This window comes from Nesoenas mayeri (assembly GCF_963082525.1).
Source record: "Nesoenas mayeri genome assembly, chromosome: 16".
NCBI classification, from domain to species: Eukaryota; Metazoa; Chordata; class Aves; order Columbiformes; family Columbidae; genus Nesoenas; species Nesoenas mayeri.
The window spans coordinates 11,430,361-11,456,696 of record NC_137562.1 but is presented as its reverse complement, the minus strand read 5'-3'; the positions used below and the strand labels follow the sequence as shown (position 1 = coordinate 11,456,696).

At 48.2% G+C, this 26,336-nt stretch overlaps 3 protein-coding genes across 5 annotated transcripts; 2 read left to right on the top strand and 1 right to left on the bottom strand.

Moving 5' to 3' along the window:
- Nucleotides 1-315: 315 nt before the first annotated feature.
- Nucleotides 316-2,845, bottom strand: SNRPB (small nuclear ribonucleoprotein polypeptides B and B1). The gene is made up of 7 exons (XM_080354657.1): nt 2,699-2,845; nt 2,480-2,631; nt 1,956-2,067; nt 1,557-1,709; nt 1,017-1,155; nt 713-838; nt 316-497 (listed from the first exon to the last, which is right to left on the bottom strand). Exons 1-7 carry the CDS (start codon nt 2,699-2,701, stop codon nt 460-462), a joined length of 723 nt encoding a protein of 240 aa, XP_080210783.1. The 5' UTR covers nt 2,702-2,845; the 3' UTR covers nt 316-459.
- A 436-nt stretch (nt 2,846-3,281) lies between these two features.
- Nucleotides 3,282-21,065, top strand: ELMO2 (engulfment and cell motility 2). 3 transcript variants are annotated; one of them, XM_080354352.1, is made up of 22 exons: nt 3,282-3,427; nt 7,888-7,989; nt 8,558-8,683; nt 8,821-8,861; nt 9,345-9,417; nt 9,750-9,800; nt 10,741-10,922; nt 11,519-11,618; nt 11,825-11,976; nt 12,850-12,928; nt 15,590-15,640; nt 15,964-16,086; nt 16,727-16,861; nt 17,304-17,408; nt 17,488-17,596; nt 18,180-18,316; nt 18,638-18,801; nt 18,884-18,996; nt 19,271-19,378; nt 19,725-19,807; nt 20,127-20,204; nt 20,737-21,065. In XM_080354352.1, the coding sequence occupies exons 3-22, from the start codon at nt 8,606-8,608 to the stop codon at nt 20,935-20,937; spliced, it is 2,163 nt and encodes a 720-aa protein (XP_080210478.1). In that variant the 5' UTR covers nt 3,282-3,427; nt 7,888-7,989; nt 8,558-8,605; the 3' UTR covers nt 20,938-21,065. The 3 variants fall into 3 exon arrangements, with proteins under 3 accessions (XP_080210478.1, XP_080210477.1, XP_080210479.1); XM_080354351.1 differs by lacking the exon at nt 7,888-7,989; XM_080354353.1 differs by lacking the exons at nt 3,282-3,427; nt 7,888-7,989; nt 8,558-8,683; ... (10 more) ...; nt 17,304-17,408; nt 17,488-17,596 and adding an exon at nt 17,815-17,949.
- Nucleotides 21,025-26,053, top strand: SLC35H1 (solute carrier family 35 member H1). Its single transcript, XM_080354354.1, has 9 exons — nt 21,025-21,222; nt 21,297-21,447; nt 22,645-22,708; nt 22,928-23,000; nt 23,164-23,332; nt 23,624-23,707; nt 24,043-24,218; nt 24,900-25,029; nt 25,173-26,053. The coding sequence occupies exons 1-9, from the start codon at nt 21,127-21,129 to the stop codon at nt 25,289-25,291; spliced, it is 1,062 nt and encodes a 353-aa protein (XP_080210480.1). The 5' UTR covers nt 21,025-21,126; the 3' UTR covers nt 25,292-26,053.
- Nucleotides 26,054-26,336: the final 283 nt, after the last annotated feature.

Sequence of the window (26,336 nt, the reverse complement as noted above, 5' to 3'; positions counted from 1 at the left end):
TGAGTAAAGCAGGGAGAATTCTGATCAGTAAACCATACTTAATTTTATTAAAATGGTAAATTCTTTCTTTGAATTTTTACCATCTCTCCAATCCCCACTTTTTTCACCAGCCTTGCTGGATTTCATTGATCTGCTTTAATTCCTGTAAGGAACACAAACCAATATAGACCTAAGTGGTCCACACCAGCTGTTTCCATCTGAGCTGTCAATACTTAATTGAGCTTTTTGCTTCAAACCTGTTATTCTGGGGTGACCAAAGTGCAGCAGTGAAAGGTCACTCCTGAAGCAGACTGGTACAGCAGTGACTCCAAGTACTGGGTTTTCCAACTTTATTAAAAAGAGGCAAACTTTACAAGCAGTAAATATAAAATATACATAGCAAAGTTTTGACAGGTGGTACTGCTTGGTATATCTCCTTAATCAGTCTTCTCACAGTTGAAAGGTACGGTATAGAATATCTTATGGCCTTGGTGGGCGCATGCCAGGTGGAGGGGGTCCTGGAGATAAAGGGAAGAGTTGATGAGGAAGCAAGAACTAAACCAGAAAGACTTTTTGCCATCCTCAAGTGGTCTCAGGGCCCTTTTTTGGCACTGAGGTCTTTACTGACAACTAGTATATCTAGGGGAGGCATTGAAACATATCACCCCTCAAACATTTCATTTATGTTATGGCTCCTTACAGCTTCTAGGTGTTTAAAATAAGCTCTACTTACCTCTCATTCCTGGGGGCGGTGGTCTCATGCCTGGCGGGGGCATCCCCATGGGAGCGCCGCGGCCAGGGGGCATGCCCATCGGTGGGCCCATGGGCGGCCTCATGCCCGGGGGGGGTCCCATCATCCCTTCAGCAGAGAGAGAACAAGCATGTAAATCCTGCTGGAGGTTCAAAGCGCTGGTTGGATAGTGAATAATGTTCTATAATACCAAAGCTTCAGCAGACTTGAATAAATGCCTTTTGATCACAAATTTTGCCACATAACCCAAGCCCATTGCTGCCCTACTCTGTAGAGTAACTCCTACCTGGTGGGGGTGCTCCCCTGCTCATGGGGGGCGGTGGGCCACCGCGCCCCGGTGTGTACTGAGTCGGGGCTCCCGCTATGCTTGCGGTAGCTGCTGCGGCAGCCGCTGCCACTGTTCCACGACCTTGAGGTGTCATCACCTGTAAACAGAAGAAATATGTTCACAGGGAAAGAGCACATCCGCTTGACATTAATAACTAAAAAATAAACAAGATTTAAATCATTATCTCTTCAGAAAATAACACTGGTCTCCTCTTAATGTATTAATTGATGCTACAAACCTATAACACAGTTCAGTGGATACCACTCAAATTCTGTGCAAGAAGCTGCACTTTTTAAGCCTCTTCTACCCAAAAAAAGACAGAGTTCCCAGGGGAATCTAGTACCAAACAAGCCTCATGGACTCAAACTCCCTGGCAACAGAAACTAGGATAACAGTTCTTCCACTCCACCAGTTTTCTTGCATCACGTTGGTACAAAGAATTAAAAGTGACCTCAGAATATACCAGACAACTCTTTCTAACGGTTTACAGTGTCTCACCTGTTGGGACGGTCCCCCCACTCCTCGGACCGGGCCAGCTAGTCCTGCTGGGGCCTGCGGCATGGGTGCCCCGGCCGGCACGCCCCTCCCGGCTGCTCGCCCAACGCCAGGTCCTCCAGCAGCTCCGGCCAGAGGCACTCGGGCAATTCCAGTCTGAAAACAGATCCCCCCAAAAGAAAGATCTATCAGAACAAAGTCCCCAGTTCTAGGGACAGCCACTGCCCCCCTTTCTCCACTTAATGTCCAACCCCACAAAGGAATCAGAACTTCAGTGAAATGATTTGGACCCAGACATAACAGCATCTGGAAGGCCAGGACAACACTGCTGTAGCATTTTCCTACAAAGAGGAAGGTTTATCAAGCATCCTCTCTCCTTAGCTCCGTGCTCATTCTCCTTACATCTTTTGGAGGTGGCCCTTCCACTGTCATGGACACCAGGTTTTCTCCTCGCAGCAACACGAGACCAAGGACTCGTTTCTCTTCCCGCTCTGGCTGTTTTGAATTTTTAGGTCTAGTGAGAAAGAAAACATTGCAAGAGATAGAAAAAAAATATCAACGCTGCCTTTTGAATCTGTAATAGAATACACGACGGGACTGCCCCAGAGAGAAACTACCGCAAACCTTCATCTTTGTACGCCTCAAACTGAGCGCACAGACAAGCTCAAACACAAGATATTTCTTGTCTCCGTGGTGCATCACCCTTTAAGTGACGGTGTTGGCACCACATAAAGGTGTATTTTGGTTATTAGGGGAGGATTGGAACTAAGTACACCTTGAGTCTCGGTAGCCTGGAGATTTGGCTACCGAGGCTCAAACCAAACTGTTTCTGACGCTGGGGCAGCGGCCCGGGCGGCTCCGCGGCCAACGCCGCAGCGGGAGCGGCAGCGCCCGGGGAGCGGAGCCGGGGGGGCCGCGCCGCTCACTTGATCTTGCGGAACTCGTCGCAGTCGCAGAGGATGAGGTTCATGTGCTTGTCGAAGGCCTTGAAGGTGCCGATGAAGACGCGCCCGTCCTGCAGGATGCACCGCATGCGGTAGTCGATGTGCTGCAGCATCTTGCTGCTCTTTCCCACCGTCTGCAAGAGAGCGCCGTTACCCCGCGGGCCGGGCCCGCCCCGCCGCCCCCCGGAGCGCCCGGCTCACCATGGCTGCGGCTGCGAGCGCTCCCGCGCCGACCGCCGCCCGCTCCGCCGGAAGTTGCTACGCGCGGCTGCCGCCGCTTCCGCCCGCCCGCACGCGGCTGTCCCGCCAGCGCACCGCCCCTTCCGCCGCGTGTAGACGCACGTCCGGGGGCGGGGCTGGGGCGGGCGGTGCGGCCGGAGGAGGCGCGGCCGGGGCTTCGCGCTCGCTCCGGGGAGTGTCGTGCGCAGCCGCGGCGCCGCCCCAGTGTTCCCGCCAGCCCAGGGCGCAGCGCCCCGCGCGGCTGTAGGGAAAGCTGCTCTGCATGAGCCCCGGGCGGTCACAGCCGGTCATGGGGGCGGGGCACTGCGAGCACGGGGCACTGCCGTGAGCCCTCCCGTGGCCGCCCGAGGGAGCGGAGGGGCGCAGGGAACAAGGGAGGCTCGGTTAACGTAGCTCATGTAGTTTGCGGACGTGGCTGTCACGCTCGAGCGCTGACGGGACCGGCGGACGGAGCAGCCGCTGCTGCCGCGCGGCTTTGCTCCGCGCCGGGGCGGGGCGGGGCGGGGCCGGGCGGGGCCGGGGGCCGCGGTCTCCATGGCAACGCGCTGCGGGCGCGTGACGCGCGTGTCATGGCCAATGGGCGGCGAGACGGCTGAGTGACAGCTGGCGGCGCCAGTGGCCGGCAGCGCCTTGGCGGGGCCGCCGGAGCTGCCGGGCGGCCGGGACGCGGAGCGGCCGCGGCGGGGCCGGGTGAGCGCAGGGCGGCGGGCGGGGGCTGCGCGGGGTCCGCGGGAGCCGGGCGGCGCGCCGCAGGTCTGGCGAGCCTGGTCACCGGTGCCTCTATTCCGGGCTTGCTGCGGCGCCGTGGCCCTTCCTCTGGCGGCCCGCCCCGCCGCGAGGCTCCGGCCTGGGGCCGCCGGGCCCGCTCTGTGCCCGTCCCGCCGGCGGAGCTCCCGCCGTGCTGCGGCCGCCGGAGCCGCGGCTCTCGGTGCTTGCGGGGCCGCCGCGCCGTCCTGGCTCCCGGGCGTGAGAGCGGGAGGGGCCTCGCCGGGCCGGGCCGGGGGCGCTGAGCCGCCAGCGCCGCGGCAGAAAAAAGCGTTTAGCGCTTTAAATTGAGCTTCATCCCGAGGTCCGGGAGCTGCTGACCGACGGGCTGCGTTAGCCCACCCGGATGATTAAAGATAATAAAAAAGCAGTTCTCTGGTTCTGCCTGTTGCTATCGGTGTCTGTGTTTGATGAGCGGTGGTCTCTGCCCAGCTGGGTTGGAATGTGCAGGATAAGAGTCCAGTGTCACAGGCGCCCTGTTTTACAGCCAAAGCGCGGCCTTTGGAGGAATGTAGGATCCCAGCGACGGAACATCTTAGCTGCCTGCTCCTGTGGTTTCTCTAGGGATGAGTGTTTCTCTTTGCTGGTTATATGAGGTAACAGAAAACTGTATATAGCCCTGGGGCTGGACTCGGCTGTCCGCTGACCTCTTATGCTGCTGGTCATGGACTCCGTCTTCTCTGCACGCTTACCCAGCTAGTCACTCTCTAGCGTCACCTCCACCTTTGTCTTGGCCTGTTGGTACCACCATCTGGGAATTGCTGAGAGCCGACTGGGACGTTCTGTTGCATCTACAGGTTTCGGAAGCTGCAGCTATTTGCTTGTTGACTGGAGGATTCTACCAGGCAGCTTTTCTTTTTCACGGAATGTCCTTTCATCATCCTCATTTTCATTCTGCGTGGAGCACACTTTGTTCTCTCTCTGTGATGAAAAGAAGATTGAGTTGTGAATAGGGAAATTCTGTTTAAAATACTCTAGTTGTTTTAGCTTGCAGCTTCTCAGAAGTCTCTTGAATGGTGTGTTATTAGTGGCTCTGCTGCTTTCTCCTTGCCTTGCAGCTACCCCTACACCACTGCTTTGTATGAAGGAACACACTCTGCGGAAGCAGAGTGGTTCATCTTTGATGGATTTCACCTTGGCTGCTGCCTGCCTGTGTAAAACAGTGAGAATTGCTTACGTGCGGTTGTTGAGAAGAATGTGCTGTGAGAGACCCGTAAGTGACTGATAATCACAATTATGCAAAATTGCAGTCTGTGCATCTTCCCGAGAGCTTCTGAACAGTCGTTTTATCAGATATATCACCAGTGCACTGCAAAATATCCATTGTGAAATTTAACATCTGTCACCCCTCTTGCCTGCAGCGATACAGTGAAATCTTTTCAAAGAACGCTTTTGACAGAAAAACTCATGTTAGAGGCTGACCTGAAGTACCCTTTGCATTTGTAGTCGGGTCTTTGTGTCCCTCTTCTGGAAAGAATCTTCTGCCGAGCCTCTGATCTGTGTGGATACTTCGAAGGGCTGTTTGACCCAGACTGTCTGAAGAGTTTCCTACCTTTTTAAATTTTTAATTCCTCTTTCTTGGGGTTCTATTTAGCAAATTCATCTTGATGTTTGAATCTCTTCCTCAGTAGGCTCAGTGGTGTCTAATCCATGGTAGTGCTGTGCAGTGAAACAGCCCTTACGCTTACCCTGTTTCTTTCACTGCGTATTTGCTGTGCACAGAATACTGATCGGAATACGGAACACACTTTCCAGTGATGAGTGGGTGCTCATTTATGGAAGAAGTTTGAGGCAGAAATAGTCTGACCTATCATGGTGAGTTACTTTCTGAATTTGTGTGCAGCTGAAAGCTTTTTTTGAGATGTGAAGGTAGTGTCATACAACTTGGTTGGTTAATGTTTTCAGTGGCGAGGATGTCGAGAGAGCTGCAGGTAGTGTCCATTGTCTCTAGGATCTGTTCGCCAATCTCTGCAATACTTCTTTTTTATGAAACAGGAAAATTTACTTATATTTATAGGGCACATAGGAACATAGTTTAGATGTGAACTTGGCAGTGTTAGGTTTGTGCTTGGACTTGATGATCTTAAGGGTCTTTTCCAACCAAAAAGATTCTGTGATTTCTGCAGAATTCCTCATAATATCAATGTTTATGTTTTAGTGTGCGCTTCCTCTCCCTGAACGATGCATGTTCTTTGCAAAGGAGAAGACAAGTTAGAGACTTGTAAAGGCTTCTACCTTTAGTAATCTGGGCATCTTTATTATGCCATATAAAGTATTGTATTCTCTTGTACTCTTCAGTAGCAACTTGCAGTGTAAATTGCAGTACAAATGGAAGACTGCAAGAGACTGAAGGGAGAAGTGGTAATTAGATGCTAATTACTAACAGGTATATTGGTTATTGTTGCCGTGCAATAAACGGTGACAGAGAGTTGCGAATTCAGTTCTAAATACCCAAGGAAGTGATCTGTGAGCCTCGACTCTTCATTGTGTGTTTGCTGTGCCTTGAGCACTGAAGGGATTTACACGGTTTCTAGTTGTGAGTGAGTTCAGTTCTGGGAGAGGTAATTATCCGCCCAGTTCTTGCAAGCCACTCTGATTATTGGAGGTGCTGTGTGCACATGTCATAGGACCAGGATTTCTCAGGCTTTCAGGTTTAGGCCATCATAAGCTTTGGTTGCTGAGTGGAGAACAGTGAGTGGAAATCACATACCGTTTGGGAACTGCCTGTCTGTTTCTTGGCTTAAAGGATGGAAACCTGCCTGTCCTGCGGACTGGGTCTCGTGCAAACTGGGCACTTTGTCTCAGGAATATGTACAGAGCTGTGCTACCGCTTGTATGCTAGTAATTGCCATGGTGTACTTATAAGGATTTAGATTATGAGTTATCCCTGTTTTGAGCTATTTTTGCAAAAGCCATTTGAAAGTCTGGATTATTTATTTATTTGTGTGTGTGTGATTCAGGAAAAGGAAGTGAGGAAGACTGATGCATAGTTTTATTAGGTTGATCTGTCTCTTTGTGAGACAGAAAGATTGTGTTAGCTCCAAATTGTTATGGCTGATGCTACAGAGCACATTGGTTCTGTCTTGTCTCTATGACACTGTATACTTGCATGTTAGAGCAAGTCAGATTTTGATGCTCAGGGGGCACTCTTCTGCCTTGCAGTATGACGTGCTTGCCAGACTTTTCCTGTCCTCAGAAATATGCATTGACTTGTGAACAGACTGAGGATAACTGCTATAGGTAGGCTTGCTGTGGATATTAACCCCAATAATAAGTGCTGTACAGGGGGCTGCAGTCTTCTAAATATATCTGAGTTCAAAGCATTCCCGTCTTTATGCAGATTCCTAATTGTTTTGTTCTGCTTATACAAGGAGGCAAGGTGCTCTTCTGGTCCTGGGCTCCTTACTCTTTATTGCCTGAAATCCTAGTTGACTGTGGATGAAGGAAGACCAGCACCCCTGATCCTCAGTTCCAGCAGGCAGGGCACTGATAGTGCTGTGGCTGCCTGGGAAGGGTGCACCAGGAGATCATAGCATTCTATTTTCCTAAGGGGGGAAGCTGCCTCAACTGGAGCTACAAGATAGTCACAGGGGGCTGATTAAGTGGTTTGTGTGTGTACAAATGCAGAGAAACGTTAGCACACCTGAGCTTTCATATCTCTCCATGCAGTGATAACGGTCTCTGCAGGGGAAGAAAGAGGCACATGAGATTCATTGACTGAGATCATAAGTGGATTTCTAGGTCATCATCTTATCCAAGCCAGGCATACATGCCTTTTGTGATGGACTCAGCTCATTTCATCGAAGTTCCCTTTCCAGAACAGTCATGGAGACCAATTTCCTGGGCCAGGTATCTCTGCACATGTTTGGTCTTTGCTGATCTGTGGAAAGTTCTCTCTTCTTACTTGCCTTGCATCAGGAAAATTCCAAAGGTTGCTGGTTTTTGCTTTCAGGCCTTAGCATCTCTAGCTCAGGATGAGGCTTAGCATCTCTTTCTCAGTTGATAAAGGAAGTCAGGAAAGTACGTTAATCATGAAACCATGTCCCTGCTCAGTTCTGTCTCATCTCTGTTCTGGGAAAGGGGGACTGGGTTGCCCCACTAGGAGAAATGGGAGCTGGGAAATTATACTTTGGATGCTTGCCATCTCATTCAGGCTGTGCTGGAAACTGAGTCTTGGGAGGAGTCCTTAAGGACAGGACTGCTTCTGTGTCCTGTCAGATCTCATTTTTGGCAGCTTGAAGCCTTTGTTCCTGGAAACAGCTGGTGGGGAGGGTTGTCTCGCTCCCACCTGATTTTCTCGCTTTGGCTCTGTGGGGGAGAACAGGGCTGCTCCCTCCACCCAGCAAAGGGTTAAAAAGGAACTGAACAAGTACGTTTCTTTACAGCCTGTAACTGCCCGATGAAGCACAAACCAGCATGTCTGACAACTGTCTGGGACCAAACCCTGAACACAAGCTTATGCTCTAAGGCAGATAAAGGAGTGAAAGGTAGATCTCCAGAGCAAATGCTGAGCTAACTTTTCTTCAGTAATGGGTATTCATGTTTTGGATTTATGATGTTATAGGAAGGGAATGGGATAAAGGTAGCTGCTGCTACTCTGTGGAGGAGCCTGTTTGGGCATCGCAGTATCTGAGAAATATGAATCACTACACACCAGCCCATGGCGGGGAGGCTACCTGGACAGTATGTTCCCCCTCTCATGTACAGATGGGAGCTGAACATACGGAGCTGTTGCTTTACTAGTCCTGTGAACTGCTCTGGCAGGACGGACAGTGGATGGCATATGGGGTTTGCTGATCAGGGTGACTCTCCTTCTCGTGTGAGTACCCCAACAAGCTCTCAGAAGTATTCCTTAGGTGATAAGATTGGGCATACAATGTCACAATGTGCTGGTTTAGTGTGAGGCCTTGATCTCTGGCACACTGGATGTTTTGTCCCTAGCTGGCCCAGCAAACCATAAGGCTGGTGTTATGCAGTGTTTTGAAGCTTGGTGTTAGATGCAATGTAGCAATTGAAATATTTTTCAGAGTTGCTCACTGTCCTTTCTCTCAACAGGTGTGGGGGTGTATGCTGTTGTAAAGGCACGAGGAGGAGTCTGGAGCAATGCCACCACCTTCAGACATTGTGAAAGTAGCTGTTGAGTGGCCAGGTGCCAATGCCCAGCTGCTGGAAATAGATCAGGTGAGACCTGGTAACCAGGTTGGGGGGGGAAATGCACCACAACCTTGGTACTGGAATGTGGGAAGCATAGAAATGGGCAGTATTCCTTTCTGGTTGAGAGGAACGTGGCTGCTAAGGATTCTTTCTTTCTGTTCTAGAAAAGGCCTCTTGCATCCATCATCAAGGAGGTCTGTGATGGGTGAGTAGTTCTCTGGTACCCTTGGGGAGAAAGCCTGTTCTCCTGACAAATCTTGCTGTGGAAAGTCTCTGCTGCCTGTCAGTGCGCTGGCAGCACGATCTGTGCTGCCTGCTGCCAGTTTTGGCTGTGGAATAGACCAGGGTTTAAATCAGAAAGAAAAGGATCTTCTGGAAAACAGAGGCCAGTTCTGAGTGTGCACATATGTATGCCCCTTGGGTCAGTGTCTCTGAGGACTGGCCCATCGTGCTGTTGCTGAGGTGTAGGCCTCTTCTGGCATTCCACAGAGCTTGACTTAGGGCAGGCTGAAGCACCATCCTCTCAAGAGGAAGGTGTTTTCTCCCCTCTTTAGAGACCTTATTTCCAATGCTAAAGCTTTGCTTGAAAGTTCTTTTTCACTCCTCTGGGATCAAGCTTCTTTTCTGAACTGAGAGCCAGAAGAAAGAAGAGGAAGAAGCTTATGTATCCTTCTTCTTCCTCTGCCAGGTGGTCGTTGCCAAACCCTGAATACTACACCTTGCGGTATGCTGATGGTCCTCAGCTGTATATCACAGAGCAGGTCAGTGTGAGAGTTGGCAATTTGCTGATGTCCTGGGCAAGAGTGCAGAATGCCTTGGACTGGTGTCATGGAACAAAACTGTCGCTGATCCTTGAGGGGCAGCATCTTTGCTGTCAGAAATACTCAGACTGGAATGATGTCATTCAGCGGAGGAGCCGTGCATGTCTCTCTTTGCATGCCATGGGCACGAGGAGCCAGTGACTCAGTTCAATACCCTCAGCAGGGTTGTGTGGTATAGGAACCCCTTTACTTGTACACGTGAATAGTCACTGTAGACGCAGTTGCATTCTTTTCCCCCTACTTTTCTGCAATGTGAATTTGTTTTCTTTCAGACTCGCTGTGACATCAAGAATGGAACTATCCTGCAGCTGGCAGTCTCCCCGGTAAATTTTTCCTCACATGCCTTTCTGTCAGTAGCTGTCCTTGTACGAGAGGCTGTTTCTTGCCTCTCAGCTTTTCTTTCTCCTTCTCCCCAAATTGCAGGGGATTCACCTTTGTTGTGGGCCACTCTGATTAATAAGGCGCACACTCTTGTTTTCCTTCCTGCTTGTGGTGTATATCTTTCTTTTGGATTCTTTGCTGTTTTATAGGACTTTATGTAAGCAAATACAGTCTACATTTTTATTGTGTCTTGTAGAATAGCATGTTGTGAAGCACCTGACAGACACATCCTCAATATGTGCCTCAGTTAGTATGGTCAGTTGGAAAGCACCGGTGCTGATGACTTAATGCAGAAATGAAAACAAGAGACAAATTTGACGCAGGGGTGGTTGTTCCTAGTGAATTCTTGCTATTGTGACCTCAGCAATTGTCTTCTGCACACTTGCTGGAGCTTCCTTTTTACTGAAATTCTTAAACTTTCTCGTGGAAGTGTCATGGCACATAGCTGAGAGTGAGTAGAAGGGGAAGAGGTATTTGCGCAAGAGGATATCATTGCTATGTGTCTGAGAAATATTACAGAACGTCACGTGGATACACAAAATGAATTTGTGCTTCTCTTTGAATCTGAGAGATTTCTTTTCACATCATATTTCTTCAGTGGTCTTGCTCTGTGTTTCTATAGCCATCTCCACTCACCTCACCAAGACAAAAAACAAGCGTTCACTCTAACATGTAAAATAGCATTTTGCTCGCCTCCTGCTTGGCTGTAACTGGTGCTGAGTGCAGCCTTTTCTAGTCTAGCTTAGACTTGCTGACCGCTGCTACTTCTCCTGTCATTGCTGATGCCTCCCAACCCCAGCTGTGCTGCCTGCCCCTCCATGGGCTCCTCGCAGGACTCAGCTGCGGGTGACTCGTCTGTAACCAGCGTCGTCCTTCTTTCAGTCCAGGGCCGCTCGCCAGCTGATGGAGAGGATCCAGTCGCACAGTATGGAAGCCCGACTGGATGCCATGAAGGAACTGGCTAAACTTTCAGCAGATGTTACCTTTGCCACAGAGTTCATCAATATGGAAGGGATCACAGTGCTGACACGGCTTGTGGAGAGCGGGACCAAGCTTCTGTCCCAGTAAGTTTCCTGTATTCCAGGACTCTATAACAGGGCCTCAAATAAGGGACTAATTTTGCTTGCTGAAGTGTCATTAGGCAGCTAACCTCATAGTGAATGCCGGTCTGTTAAGACAGTGTCTTTCTAATCACTTGCGAAACCTCATGAGGCAAAACAAGAGACATTTATGATGTATGAAACTTGCATTGAAAGGTCCCTTTGATAATTTAAACAACCTTTATTACTTGCGGTTATATTCTATTAGAGCAGTTATTCATCTGTGGTCTAAGGGAGAAGGTGTCCTGTGAAAAATCCATATGCAGTTGCACACAAAAACATTCCTGTAGAACTGGCGGCATGTACATGCTGGACAACAGCAAGCATGTTGCTGGCTCTTGTATACGTGGTCAGTACTTTTTGACCTGCGTCGTAAGGAGAGTTGCTATGATGGCCAAAAGTCTGTTTATCTTAGGAAACAAAAATGGCCAAAGAAGGTATAGCATAGAATATTGTTTTATTAGGAGATGGTGACATTTTTTTTCTTATCCAGCTTATTCAGATTAAACAGTTTTTCCTTGCTACCAAATCTCTTGTAACTGCGTTCTTAATTTTCTCAGTTACAGTGAGATGTTGGCTTTCACCTTGACTGCCTTCTTGGAGCTCATGGACCACGGTATTGTCTCGTGGGACATGGTCTCAATAACCTTCATCAAACAGGTGAGTTTGTGTAAAGGGGGTGAGTGGCTGCTGTTTCTTTTTGTGCTTTAATGCAGCTTCCAGGACGAGCCAGATGACTGTGAGAAGCTGAGCACTCATTCTGAGCACAGTGTGTCTAGCATTCTGAGCCCTGTCTCCTTTAGGTTGTCTCAACACGAGGTTTCCTGGATGGGCACCTGCTGACCTGCTGCTTCATCTGTTTTTAGATTGCAGGGTATGTGAGTCAGCCCATGGTCGATGTCTCCATCCTCCAACGGTCCTTAGCCATTCTAGAAAGCATGGTGCTGAACAGTCAGACCCTGTATCAGAAGATAGCAGAAGAGATCACTGTGGGGCAGCTCATTTCTCATCTGCAAGTGTGAGTGTCCACCCAGCAGTGGTGTGATTTAAATCAATTTTATTAATATTAATTTGAAAATACATCCTTTTACGTTTAAAACACTTTAAGATGCTATTTCTAAAGTATTACTGTAATGACATTTTATTTGAACTTTAGGATTTCTAACAGATTTTTTTTAAAGTGAAACCTTGGAAAAATATGTTCTGTGTTCTGGAAGCACTTAAGCATGTGAGTTTATATCTTGAACAAATATATTTTGCTTTAACAACCGCACTGAAGGCTGCTCAAGAAAGTATCTACGCAAGGAATATTCTAAAAAGGGAGGCTGGAGAGTGAGTCGGGATTTGCTGGTGTTTGTTTGGCAGGGCTATCAGGAGGGAATGATCTTTAACAGAGAATGGGTTTTGGAAGAACAGGTTCATGAAAACAAGCCTGAAAGAGATGGGCAAACTATGGAGGCTGGAAGGCAATGCTGTGAAGAGAGGCATGCTTCCCCCTTAGTTCCATTTGTCTTTGGTGGCTTCTGCTGCCATAGGGGAGAATAATTACTTGCTCCATGTGAGTTTCTTGCTTTTTCTGTATAATAGGCTGCAGTATAACTGAGATAATTTCAGCATTGGAAGCAAACTGTGGTGGTGCTGAACTCCGAGCTCCGCTGGGCTGCAATCTGTACTGTCTTCTGAATAACGGAGCCCTCAGTCGGCAATATCCGTCAGCTCTTCGCAGGCCTTATGAAAAGTTGGATGGCATGGGAGCAGATTACCTGAATCCCGCTTGTCCGTTGAATGCACAACAGCTGTATTAAATGTTCTTACAGTGCAGGCAAAGCAGCAAGCTGTGACATTCTATACTGTCTGTTCTCTGATGATTCTCCCATTTGTGTCTCTGCAGCTCAAACCAAGAGATTCAGACATATGCCATTGCCCTGATCAATGCCCTCTTCCTGAAGGCACCTGAGGACAGGAGACAGGTTTGTACTTGCTTTTTGACTTTAAACCTGAGTAATGGTTACTAGTTGGCTGATTATGTGTCAGAAATATTGTCTGGGCATGGCTGACCTCAGACCTTGCCAAGAACTTATGTAGCTGTTTCAGTGTGGCAACAGAGGAGAAAAAGTACCATCTCATTAATAAAGTGTTCTGGAGCAGTGCATCTATGTTTAGGAGATGCTCAGAAAGGAATCTGAAAGGCTTTGAGAGACAGAAAGTAATCCTCTATACAGCATGGAAATTTTTTTTTTGAAGAAAGATAATTCCATATGGGAGAGGTAGGCTGGGCAGAGTCCTTGAGATTGTATGTACTTACTAAACAACCTCCCCCACCTCCCTCTCCCCCAAAAAAGGGACCTTTCTGAAGTCATAGGGGGATATTCCCACTCGTAAATGTGAGAAGTGAAACGCCTGTCCTGCTGTGAGGAAACCCTCAAAGTCTCAGCTACGTGCAAGATGTGCATATGTCTGTATTGTGTAGCTTTGCCGTGTTAAGCCTTTCTTCTCTAGTGCCCTGTTTGTGCCTTATTTCTGGACTCTGAGCTAAATCCTGTCTGCTTCTCTTTGTGCCTTTTTTTGCTTTCTGCCAGCAGGACAAGCTGCTTAACCCACTAGACCTGCCCATCACTGTAAGTAACTCGAGCCTGGGGGCTGGTCATATGGAACTGTAGGCATGTTAGCTTTTTGCCAGTTATGCCTCCTTGTATCTCAGAAACGACGCAAACAGGCTTCAGATAGTGGGTGAGCCTAGGGAGAAGGGCGGGAGGACTCCTGGGGATGCACTCAGATTGTGAACGGGAGGAGAATCAGTAGCACGAGGAATCTTGAATGACTTATTGTGCACACAAGACAATAAAGATGATTGTAAAAGGAAACTGATGGTGCAAGGCTGACCAGGTGAACCAGGTCTTTAGCAGTCTGGCTCTCCTTAAACTTACTACAGCCTGAGTTTATACCCCAAATCTCACTCAACGTGTCCCTTCCAACACAGAAGATTCTGTGATGGTCTGACCCCATGAAGCGGCAAAGTAGGTATTATTGGATTCTCAACAAAACATAGATCCTTGAGCAGCAGTTAGGCTGTGTGCGTGCTCGTGCTTCTTACTACGCTATTTAGAATTGTTTAATTGTCTTTGTCCTTCCCACTGTTTATCTGCTTCAGTCACCTGTTACTTCATCCCGTGTACAAACTAATTCCTTCAGAGTAAGGATTCTGTGTTGCATGCTCGAACAAATCCTAAGCAACAGGCCTTGTTCTATTCTCAGATCTCAGGAATCATAGTAAAAAGTAGTGACTTGGAGGGCTGTGTGTTATCTCTGAAACCACTTCCTACTTCATCTACGTGTTTCTTAGATACCTTCCACTCAGGCCCTGATGCATTTTGGTTGTAACATGAGTGCTGCTGAACTTGCAGCCATTATGGCTTGGCTGTCAGTCAGCATATCACTTTCTTGTTTTAGGAGGTTTCTGTCTGGAGCAAAAGTGATAACAGGAACTTGGAATGAGGCTAATATACACATTTTATCAGACTCCTCATAAAGCTTGTCAGGAGCAGGGTTGATATGAGCAGTTGGAACAGTCTTGGATTGCTCACAACGTACAGCTGATGGAGTGCAATTGTCCAAGGCTGCACATCTCAGTCTGCACTGCACAGGCATGAGGAGAGATCTCAGACTGGCAGTTCTTTTGGGCTTCTTCCAGATGATGTATTGCCCAACAGATTGTTCTTACCCAAAGATTTTGCTTATAACAGCAAAATTCTGATAATGCTCCATCTTGACATTAGCACTTGTGCCACTGTCCTAGCAGGTGTAATGAGATCGCTGGTGCGTTAAAAAGTACATCTTCACACTTTACAAGGAACGCACAGGTTAGATCTTTGCAGGTGAATGTGTAATTGGTCCTAGAACTGAAGGCTTGCAACAGATACTTGCGTCTGCTGTGACTGTTTGTCATCGTGACTTGGTGGGTGGGAAACCCTCCTCGTCTAGGGAAGGAAGCCATGCAGTAAAGAGGGAAATGAGAAGCTTTCCTTTAAGCATAAACATTATTTACCCTTTATTTTTGTAAACTGAAGGGCTTCTGCAAATTGTCTTTAAACTGGCTTCTAAATATCTTTGTAGTAACTGATACAAAGGAAATGTAAATTTCAGAGGAACATTTTCTGAGAGGGAGGAGACCTGTAAACTCCATCCTCTAGCCCTTGTTATCCTGGGTGTATACGTAGGTATAGAAAGTGAAATGCTAACTGAAGGAACCTCTTGTAGATGACAGATTTTTCTGGGCAAACCGCAGTATGCTCCCTGCTGCCGTATCTCTTGATATTGAAGAATCATTAGATGTCCAACGTTAAGCTTTCTACTGTTCTTTGCCAGCCCTAGTGCCTTTCTCTACATTAATGATGTTTTGTAGGGGAGCCATCCGTGAGTTGTGCCATGGTAAAGATGACCTTTGCATCTCAACTTGATGCGTGCTTTGTGGTGAGATGCCATGCTAAATGGACAGTCTGTAGTAAAAGCACTTTGTTGTGTGCCAGTGCTACCTCCAATTCATAGGCTTCCATCCTCCTCTCCTTTCTGCACAATGTGGGCTTTTTGTTTATATTTCACTCATGTTATTTCATCTCTAAATTCCACAACAGGAGATGGCTAATGCGTTTGCCCAGAAGCACCTGAGGTCTATAATCCTAAATGTAAGTATGTCTGGAACGACAAAATGCTTCCTAATGTTCTCTCAATAGAGGTTTCACTTGTGCAGAGTGTAAATTCTGCAGCCCCCAGGGCACTTCCAGAAAAGTGACTCTTTCAAAGGTGAAATTGGAGCCACTTGTTCAAAAGGCAGTTATCAGGATCTGCTGTTACAGAGCATTATAATTATGCTTCTGATGGAATATGGAGGTTAAACAGCTGAATCTTCATATGGAGAGATGTACATGTAGCCTGGCATATGCCTACAGCTAATAGCTCGGGTTTTATTTGTGTTCTCTTAATTTCTACCCCATCCTTTATCTTGCAGCATGTGATCAGAGGAAATCGCCCAATTAAAACAGAAATGGCACATCAGCTGTATGTGCTACAGGTCCTGACCTTTAATCTTCTGGAAGAGAGAATGATGACCAAGATGGATCCCAATGATCAGGTCACTATTAGAGCTGAGTATGATCTGATAGGATGTACAAGGGGGGATATTCCTGAACTCCTTAGCTCTGTAACATTTGCAGGAGATGGTGCATAAAGTTTCAAAGCCACCCCTCGTGTTTTAGTCCTTGAGGTTAGGATATGCTCATGAGTATCCTGCTGTATGCTGTGGGCCTTCTAGAAAAGTAAGTGCTCACTGGAAGCTGTATATTCCTTTACTGACCGGTGGGATGCCAGCTGTCAAACTGATTACTCCACCTCTATGGAGGGCACATCTCTTTATCCATTTCCTTGCAGTATACAAGGAAGCTGAGCATTTTTAAGGTGTCTGTTACTCAGTTCTTGGAGGTATTGTAGCCTTGAGTTAGAAATGCCTTAGCATTATCTGAATGCCTAGAAATTGCATTTAACTAAACTTGGAGCAGCTAAAGGAAAATGCAAACAAATATTTTGCTTTACCCAGTATGCTGAAGCTTGTCATTTTGAAATTGATTGCCTCTACTTACATAATGTTAATGACCTTTGGCATCTCTCTGTATCCACTGCGTGAGCTCTGGAGAGAGAGGTGGGATTGTGCATTATGTGAAAATACTCTCCTAGGGATTGATCGCGTTACTATTTCCCTGCTTTCTGTCCATCAGGCACAGAGAGACATCATATTTGAGTTGAGAAGAATCGCATTTGATGCAGAGTCCGACAGCAACACCACCCCTGGCAGTGGCACAGAAAAGCGCAAAGCCATGTACACCAAGGACTACAAGATGCTGGGATTCACTGTATGCATCTAGAGAGAGCGCTGACTGTAAAGCACGTAAAGGCAACCTAAGCAACCTCTGTTAGAGTTGTGGGAAAATAAGGAACAGAAATAGCTGTTTGCTTTAGCATACTTCTGGATCTAAGTTTTAGAAATTCAGCCACACTCAGACTGCCAGGGAAGATTATTATAAACTTGTTGATAGTTAAATGCCAGGGCTCATTAGGCACATTCCCTAGAGATATTTACTCACCATACACACCTGTGGTATGAAGAGCTTGGAATCAACCTCTCTTTTCGAAAGTTGGGATAGTGTTGTGAGCAGGTGTCCAAGGTTACCTCTTGGATAGAAGTGAGGGAGTGCTTGATGGACAGGTGGTTGTAACATTCATTCAGAAAAGTTCCTCACACTATTTCTATGTGAGCTAATTTGTTTTGGCTTTTTCTACACACTTTTTTCACAGAATCACATCAATCCAGCCATGGATTTTACTCAGACTCCTCCAGGGATGCTTGCACTGGACAACATGCTCTACTTGGCCAAATTTCATCAGGACACCTATATTAGGGTAAGTGATGCTGCTGGTTTTTGCAGATACCAACACCTCAGCAGCTGTTCTTAGTGTGTGTTGCATCCTCTTCTTGTAGATTGTTCTGGAGAACAGCAGTCGGGAAGATAAGCATGAGTGTCCCTTTGGGCGCAGTGCCATTGAGCTTACCAGGATGCTTTGTGAGATCTTGCAAGTTGGGGAACTCCGTAAGTACCATTTTTTGCCACAGCTTTCCAGGTTGCTGGGCTGATGCTTCTGGAAGTAGCTTACAGGCTGACCAGCATGCACAAGCATTTGTCCCTCGATCTCATTTGTGCTGTGTAAGGACAGGAGGAGCCTGGAGTTGCACTGTCAGTGTAGCAGTGATAATACCAATATCGAAGTGAAGTGTGAGCTCTCTGGTTCTCCTGAAAAACTGACATAAGTGGAATGTTTCAACTTGAGAAAAGTTTCATAGCTCTGACAGTCTCATAACAGCATTCAGACACAATTGACCACTATAAGAAATTCTACCAGAGGAGAGTGAGAAGCAACTGCAAGCAGTCATTTGGAGGCACTGGTATGAAAAGAGCACCTGCATCACAGGGGCTTGCACGGGGATGCGTGGGGTTAGTTGCCATTCCCAGTATAGATTGTCTATGGGGAGACAAAACACTGAACTGTCTTAATCTCTTTCAGTTGGTACTATTGCACACCATCAGGTTTCTGCCACTGTAGTGGATTTTAGTTATGCTCAGTAGCTCTTGTGCAATATGCACACATGGTTGTGGTTTCTGTTTCTTCCTGAAGCTAATGAAGGCCGGAATGACTATCACCCCATGTTTTTCACCCACGACCGTGCATTTGAGGAGCTATTTGCCATCTGCATACAGCTGTTGAACAAGACCTGGAAAGAAATGAGGGCGACAGCAGAAGATTTTAATAAGGTCAGAGTGGAGAAGAGGTATTTTGTAGAATCTTGCAGAACAGCATGTGTTTACTGAGCCTGTACACTTAGTTAAAGAATGGGGTGCAGAAGGTATGACAGGGCATTGATGTGGGCCATAAGGAAGGATTGTCCAACTTTTATTTGGTATGACCTGAGGTCATTCATTGTTCTTCTGGTTCTTTAAAGTCACTAGTATGTTGACACTCCTGGCCTCAGTTACGCTGTCAGTTCTGTGCTGTCCCTGAGCTGTGCTCTGCTTCTCTGCTGCCAGTAAGGAGCAAGAATGTGACTTGCTTTTCTCCTTGCCCAACCTTTTTAGGTTATGCAGGTTGTAAGGGAACAGATCACACGGGCTCTCCCCTCTAAACCGAACTCCTTGGACCAGTTCAAGAGCAAACTGCGCAGCCTGAGCTATTCTGAGATTCTGCGATTACGCCAGTCTGAAAGAATGAGCCAGGATGACTTCCAGTCACCGCCTATTGTGTAAGTGCCTAACAAAACCAGTTGCCTTCTGTGCTTACTGTTGTCTCCATTTTCTGCTTTATCTTGCATATTTGATTGTCAGGGAGCTGAGAGAGAAAATCCAACCTGAGATCTTGGAGCTGATAAAGCAACAGCGCCTGAACAGGCTTTGTGAGGGAAGTAGCTTTAGAAAAATTGGAAATCGCAGAAGACAAGGTAAGGGAACAGTGTCTACTGCATTTTTTCATGTGGAGAACTGTAGGCAAATAAGATCTAATCGATTAACCTGTCAGCAGACATGTTGCCAGAAAGGAAAGCTGGGTCGTCTGTACAAACCAGTAGTTTGGAATAGATGCGTTTCTAAGAATACAGCCATCCCCTCATGAACAGGAATTGGGGGCTGGAGGGTTTGGGTGGGGTGTCTGTAACTTAGTGGCTGTTCAGACCTCATGTGGATGATCTTGCTCAGGTTACTTGGTGTGTGTTTCAGAACGATTTTGGTATTGTCGCCTGGCTCTGAATCACAAGGTGCTACACTATGGAGATCTGGAAGATAATGCCCAGGGGGAAGTGACCTTTGAGTCTCTACAGGAAAAAAGTAAGTCCCGATTACTGCTCTGAGGATGCTGCAATGTTCTGTGCTCTGCTGTCCAGAGGCTGTTACGAATACCAACCTAGAGACTGACAGAAGAGCAGCTGTGGCTGAAGCCCTGACTGAGATGAGATCAACTTCTGGTCCCTGCCCAAATCCTTTTGAGTCTTGGAATTGTTTGGTATTTCTTCTAGCAGCCAACTGTAGGGATGTGTTACTGGTAATGTGTTTTGGAAAACTGCAGTAATGAGCTACAAGAACAGGAACAATGCTCAGTTGCAAAGGCAAAGCAAGGTTCTGTCTCTTCATGATTGGGATTTCTTGTTTGTGAGCTTTACTTTTTCACTGTTAGTTCCAGTTGCAGACATTAAAGCCATTGTCACAGGGAAGGATTGTCCACACATGAAGGAGAAAAGTGCACTGAAACAGAACAAGGTAAGTGCTCCCTTTTTTCCCAGTAATTAATATCCAATGCTTTAGTTGAAGACTGTGAAAGAAGCAACAGGAGCGAATGGTCTCCTGCACTGCAGGTGTATTGTTTACAAAACCCATCTCATAGCTGCTCCTTTCCTGGTGCTCACTGTGACTGCCAGGTGTGGTGAGCAGCCCGCTTGTGCTGAGTTGCTCAGGGTACTGACATGGGGAAAGGGTGCTGAGCTGCAGCAAGACAGCGCAGCTCCTCTGCGGGGATTAGCAGGCAGAGGTGCTGTGATGTTCTGTTCAGTCAATGAGTGAAAGATTCTTTTCCATTCAGGAAGTGTTAGAACTGGCCTTCTCAATATTATATGATCCTGATGAGACTTTGAACTTCATTGCGCCTAACAAATATGAGGTAAGAAACATAGCGGTTAAGCGGTGGAACATACAGCAATTAACTTCAGAGGTTAAGAAGATCAGTTGCTTCTCATTAAAGGCTTGAACAGGCTCTCTCCCACCGGCTTCATTCTTAGAAAATGTTGCTGATGCTTAGTCTGAATCTTTTTTTTTCCCCAGTCATGTTTCTCTTTAGAAAAAAAACCTACACTAATTTCCCTTAATCTGGGCTGCCACTTCCTTTCCTCCTGTGCAGTCACTTGTTCCCTTTTGCCCATTCTATAGAACACTGATGCCTAGAATAGCTTTGCTTTTTCTGTTGTTATGCCACAATAGAAACTCTTGGTCCTTTCCTAGCGCCTCTAGGCTAACTCCCTTAGAAATCTGTGGGCACTGTTTTGGGGTGGTTTGCTGCTCCATAGGTTAGCTCCCCGCCCATGTTTCCTATTTTGGAGCAGTATAGGAGTATCTGTAATTGTCGAACAAATGGAAAGATTCAACATAACCTCCCATTTATACCTGGAGCTGTGAATTATCTTTCTCCTCCGCAGTACTGTATCTGGATTGACGGGCTTAACGCCCTCCTGGGGAAGGACATGTCCAGCGAGCTGACCAAAAGCGACCTGGACACGTTGCTGAGCATGGAAATGAAGCTGAGGCTGCTGGACCTGGAGAACATCCAGATCCCCGAGGCGCCGCCGCCCATCCCCAAGGAGCCCAGCAGCTACGACTTCGTCTACCACTACGGCTGAGGGCGGGGCGGGGCCGCGCGCGCGTGTATCAGCCAATAATAACCAGTCGTTACTCCGCTGCCGCCGCCTCTTTCCGCTCGTCACCGGGCCCGCCCTCCGCCCCTCGCGACGTCACCGCCGTGTCCCCCGCCGGGCCGCAGCCCCGCCGCCCCGCTCCCTTCCCGCCCCCGCGCGGGGCAGCCGGGGCGCATGGCGGCGGGCGGCGCGGCGCTGGCGGCGCCGCTGGTGCTGCTCTACTACGGCTTCTCCATCGGCATCACCTTCTACAACAAGTGGCTCATGAAGGTGCGGGGCGGCGCGGCGGCGCGGCGCGGCGGCGGGCGGGCGGGCGGCGGTGACGGCGGCTGTCGGTCCCGCAGAGCTTCCCCTTCCCGCTGCTCGTCTCGCTGCTGCACCTCCTGCTCATCTTCGGCCTGTCGGCGCTCGCCCGCGCCCTGGCGCAGTGCCGCTCCGGGCGGCCCCGGGCCGCGCTCTCCTGGGCCGACTGCCTGCGCCGGGCGGCCCCCGCAGGTACGGGCGGGGGGGCGGAGGGCAGCGGGCCGGGGGCGGCTGCTCGGGCCGTTTGGCCGCGGCTCTCGGGCCGTTTGGCCGCGGCTCTCGGGCCGTTTGGCCGCGGCTCTCGGGCCGTTTGGCCGCGGCTCTCGGGCCGTTTGGCCGCGGCTCTCGGGCCGGGCTCCCGCGGGGTCTCCGGGGCCGGAGCGGCCGCGGCGAGGGGGCTGTGCCGCCCCCCGGTGCCCAGCGTTTCCCTGCCGGGGCAGGGTGGCAGTCGGTGCTACTTAAAGCTTTAGCTTCGGACCTGCTGCCTTTATTGGTCATGTAAAAAACTGTTTAGAACGCGTAGAGGCCACTGAACATACTTTTCTGAAGGAACCCCTGGCACATGAGAACTTACAGTGAGGATCTTGTACAGTGCCCCCGTAAGTTTTCTCTAACGTTGGTATCGGTCCATGCATCTGTTATTTCAGGAGCTTTCTCTGTTTGGAACTTGGTCTTTAAGCTGCAGAAGTTCATCATACATGACGCACCAAATTGCTGTAGCTGGGACTAAGGAGTGAAGCTCTGCACGTAGCACAGAACTCCAGCTACTTCAGCAGTTCTCTGGCCGTGTATTATGTTGGATCAGACGCTGTCATACTGTCTCCCACAGAACAGCGTCCGGTCGAAGATCTCTGGCGAGATTTGCAATACCTTACATAACATGCCCCATGCTTTCTTGAAAAATGCTTTCTTCACATATGTAGCAATGCTGCTTTTCAGCGTAGCATGCGACTGGATCCGCAAAACTGTTCAATAGACTGTAATGAACTGCACCAGGGTCAAGGGTATGTGCTGAGGATATTGCCAGACTTGCTTCAGGCTTCTTGCAGTAGCCCCTTTACTTACCAGTAATCGTGCTCTGATACATTCGAAAAAGACCATGCGAATCTGTGGTGGCTTTTGGTCACAGTTGGAAGAGTTTATTTCTGTGCTTGTGTAGTGTATGTGCAGTGCTGAGCCCAGCTTAAATCACGGAGAACAGACAGAAACATGAACAGCTGAGGGTATCTGAGCTTTGTTGGTACTGAAGAGCTACCTGGGGAGAATGTTTGGGTTTTTAATGGTCTGCCCTCCTCTCTGTGTTTGTGGGCAAGTAGCAGGGTTTGGTTTGTTTTTTTTTTAATGTAGTGGAAGACAGTTAACTTCAAGATTTTTTCTTTGATTCTTTAGCTCTGTCAACTTCCTTGGATATCGGGCTGAGTAACTGGAGCTTCCTATATGTCACTGTTTCCCTGTGAGTACAAACACCATCTTCCCTGGGAGCCCGCTGCGTTCAGAAAGCGCTGGTTTGGGGTCGGTATGTTGGATGGGTGTATGGCTTGGTGGGGTTGGCGTGCAGGGTCTGTGACAGCTTGCTGGTAGCAATGTAAAAGTGCATGCTCTGGTTCCTGATAGTACTTTGCTGGGAAGGACAACACTGGAGGAGACTGACAGTGTATTTTGGTCCTTACAGCTACACGATGACCAAATCCTCTGCCATTCTCTTCATCCTGCTTTTTTCACTGCTCTTCAAGCTGGAGGAAGTGGTAAGGGTCCTGCACAATGCTCCAGGGAGGGAGAAGGTCAGGCCTAGGGAAGCATCTAAGTACATGAAGAATGCAGTTATGTGGGTTAATCTGAAAGAGGAGAGGTGCCTGTCTCTGTTCATTTCTGGGAGTCTGTAGTAACTTTGTGTTTGCTCTCATCCAGAGGGTGACATTGCTGCTGGTCGTTCTGCTTATTGCTGGGGGGCTCTTCATGTTCACCTACAAGTCCACACAGTTCAACGCGCAGGGGTTTGTGCTGGTGCTGTGTGCCTCTTTCCTTGGGGGTATTCGGTGGACTCTCACACAGATACTTACGCAGAAGGCTGAGCTGGGTACGTAGGGTGTCAGGAGGTGGGTGGCAGTGCTGGTAATGGGGAGGGGAATAAGGAGCTGGTAGCCCTTGCTGCAGAAACAAAGCATCTTGTGTAAGGGACAGGTGTTTGAAACCTGGGGCAGGGGTTGTCTGTTGGTGGGTAATGAAGGTGGCTTGGCCTCTGCAGCAGCACAGACCTGGGCGTTACAAATAAGGTGTATGTCTGGGAATGGTACTAATAAAGGGTCCAGGAGCTTTGTTATTCTGTGGCTTGTTGCTATCAGGTCTGTTATTGATTCTCTTCTTTCAGGACTCCAGAACCCCATTGATATCATGTTTCACCTGCAACCGCTCATGTTCCTGGGGCTCTTTCCACTCTTTGCGGTATTTGAGGGTGCGTGAGTTAATTAGAGAAAGCAGGGATAGTGTGGTTGGGGAGATTGCTTAGCAGTTTGTTGTTTGAGATGATCCATTTAGATAAGTGAACAGCTATGAACATTATCAAGTCAGTAGAGACCTGGAATTACAAGGACCCAGATATACTTTATGCTGGCAGAACATTAAAGAGTGCATGGGAATAGTAGCCTGCTGCACTTGTGAAAGTAAGGGCTACAAAGAACTCGCTCCATGTCCTACTGATATTTGGCTGTGAGCAGCCCACCCTCATCTTGTTGTGAGGAGTCCTGGGAGATGGGAAAGGTACCCTGCTACTCACTGTCTTGTTCCTAGGCCTGCCTTTGTCCATATCAAAGAAGCTCTTCAGTTTCCATGAAGCAGGAATGCTGTTCCCTCTGGTAGGGAAGCTGTTCTTGGGTGGAATTCTTGCCTTTGGTCTAGGCTTTTCTGAGCTCCTCTTGGTTTCCAGAACATCTAGCCTCACCCTTTCCATTGCTGGCATTTTTAAGGTAAGGCATGGTTCCTGTGCTGATACTAGAAGGCAAGTACTGAGTTATCCCTAATGGGCCTCATGTGGTGCAAACTTCCTTAGAGCCTTAGAAATAATCTCCTGTTATTTTTGTTCTACTTGCACCAGAGCTTAACGCTTTGCCTTGCAGTCTCTGCAGTGAAGTCCCTTGGTCGCTGACAGCAAGGGGCAGAGACTAGTGGCTGTTGTATAAAAAATACCATTATGGCCCAAAGTTTGGTGGGATCTGGGATAGACTAAAACGCATGGGCCTCATGAGCAATGGATGGTGCAGGAGGGAGGAGGGATGAGAAAGGCATGCTCTCGCATCAGACCCAAATATGAACAAACCACTGTTTGAGTTATCTCTTCAACCTGGTTTGGCACGTTCTCCCCTCCTTTGAGGAATCTGGCACTCATACTTTAAAGTTGAATGGTGACATGTGAAATTTGTTCTGGAAGTTATAGGATTCCCACGTAGCCAAGCCACGCAGTCAAAGGACTTCACATCCTAGTTTAACAGGTCATTCTGTTTCTAGAAACTGTATTTAGAACTTTCTGCGCATGGAACAATGTGCTGAGGGAAAGTAGCAGCCTGGCATCTAGGCTTGAGCTGTAAAGCATCCCATGCATTTCTCCTCAGGTCCTGCCCTGCCACTTGTCATGTGTTTTGTTTCCACAGGAAATCTGTATTTTATTCCTCGCCACACATTTGCTGGGAGACCACCTTAGTCTCTTGAACTGGCTGGGCTTTGCTGTCTGTCTGTCAGGAATCTCCCTTCATGTCATTCTCAAAGCCATGAATTCCAAAGGTGATTCTGTTTTAAATCCCTTTCTGTTTCTCTATAGGCGTTCTCGTAGCTTCACTAGGAGCTGTGTTCAGCTCCAGCTCCTTGCCTACACCAGGTTTGGTGGGTACTCTAGCGAGTTTACTAAACAGGCTGTCTGCATGCAGGTGAAAAAGCACAGAAGCTACACAAAGAGGCCAGTTCTGACCCTGACCTGGAGCTGCTGCTGCACCACGCTGAGCATGGTGAGGAGGAAGAGGATGTCAAAACCCCACAAGAGCAATGACTGAACGCAAGCACAAAGTCCCCTGCTCTGTTCTCACCAAACAGCCTGACAGCTATCTGGGAGAATGTCCAAAAGACTCTGTGACCACCCACAGGAGAGCCAGGGCCTGGGGAGGGAGTCCTGCTGCTCACATACCCTGTGGGTCTGTGGATGCTGCACAAGAAACAGGCAATATTCCTTTCACAGAGAGTGAACCTGGCAGACAAGCTCTGGTTCAGTAAAAGTAGAACAGCATGGTGAGAGTGGGAAATGCTGTAGAAAGCATATTAGGGAATCCTGAATCTGTGTATTGAGACTGTAGACCATGAGCTGTAGAATGCATGTGGACATGTGTGGACTGTAGGCTGAGTGGTTAAAGAATGATTTTAGTATTGTTTGGGCTTCAAAAGAGAAGGTAGATACACCTTCCCATGCTTTCTGCTAAGTAGGAGCTTCCATCTTGGTGGGAGCAGGTGACTCTGTATAAATCTGTAGGCTTGTCCCAGTGAGAGGAGCCTTTGTGCCTGGTGACCTCTGTGTTCTGTGTGCATAGTAAGAAGAGAATTTAGTGCTGGTATTTGGGACCAGTCGAACATAGCCAAGCGACGTTGGTTGGAGGAGCAGGTATGGATGAGTACTCATGGCTGTACAGGCCAAGGTGAGAGAGAGCAGTGTCACAGGAGGCTTAGCTTGAGCAATAAGCTTATCAAAAAGTATGTGGGTATTGGGGGGATTTTTTGGTGTGTTTTGTTTGGTTTTTTAATAAACTGTTTTTCTGATTCCCTTTTGTCTGCACGTTATGCACCTGTGCTTCGTCAAGCAGAGGTTATTTGTCTTCTGAACGCCTTTCCGTTTATACCCACACTGACCTTGCTGCTGCATGCCCGATGATTTTTTGTGACCTGTGAGAGCAGGATCCTTGATCTCTAGGACCAGGGAGACCTTCCTGTAACCTGCTGTTCTGTGCTAGCTGAGAGCATACTGACTCATCTGCCTTCATGTGTGAACAAGACACTGTATCCTAAGGAGGCTTTTAGTATTGTGAGGTTTTGTAGGAATCTTATCT

Excerpts from the sequence above, each read along its gene's own strand:
- SNRPB (XM_080354657.1), bottom strand. Across the intron at positions 1,156-1,556 it reads TGGGGGGACCGTCCCAACAG|GTGATGACACCTCAAGGTCG; the intron begins GTGAGACACTGT and ends TTCTGTTTACAG. Across the intron at positions 498-712 it reads ACCGCCCCCAGGAATGAGAG|GACCCCCTCCACCTGGCATG; the intron begins GTAAGTAGAGCT and ends CTTTATCTCCAG.
- ELMO2 (XM_080354351.1), top strand. The coding sequence starts at position 8,606 with ATGCCACCACCTTCAGACATTGTGAAAGTAGCTGTTGAGTGGCCAGGT. Across the intron at positions 12,929-15,589 it reads CACCTGAGGACAGGAGACAG|GAGATGGCTAATGCGTTTGC; the intron begins GTTTGTACTTGC and ends ATTCCACAACAG. Across the intron at positions 16,087-16,726 it reads AGATGGATCCCAATGATCAG|GCACAGAGAGACATCATATT; the intron begins GTCACTATTAGA and ends TCTGTCCATCAG.
- SLC35H1 (XM_080354354.1), top strand. The coding sequence starts at position 21,127 with ATGGCGGCGGGCGGCGCGGCGCTGGCGGCGCCGCTGGTGCTGCTCTAC. Across the intron at positions 21,223-21,296 it reads ACAACAAGTGGCTCATGAAG|AGCTTCCCCTTCCCGCTGCT; the intron begins GTGCGGGGCGGC and ends TCGGTCCCGCAG. Across the intron at positions 25,030-25,172 it reads CAAAGCCATGAATTCCAAAG|GTGAAAAAGCACAGAAGCTA; the intron begins GTGATTCTGTTT and ends GTCTGCATGCAG.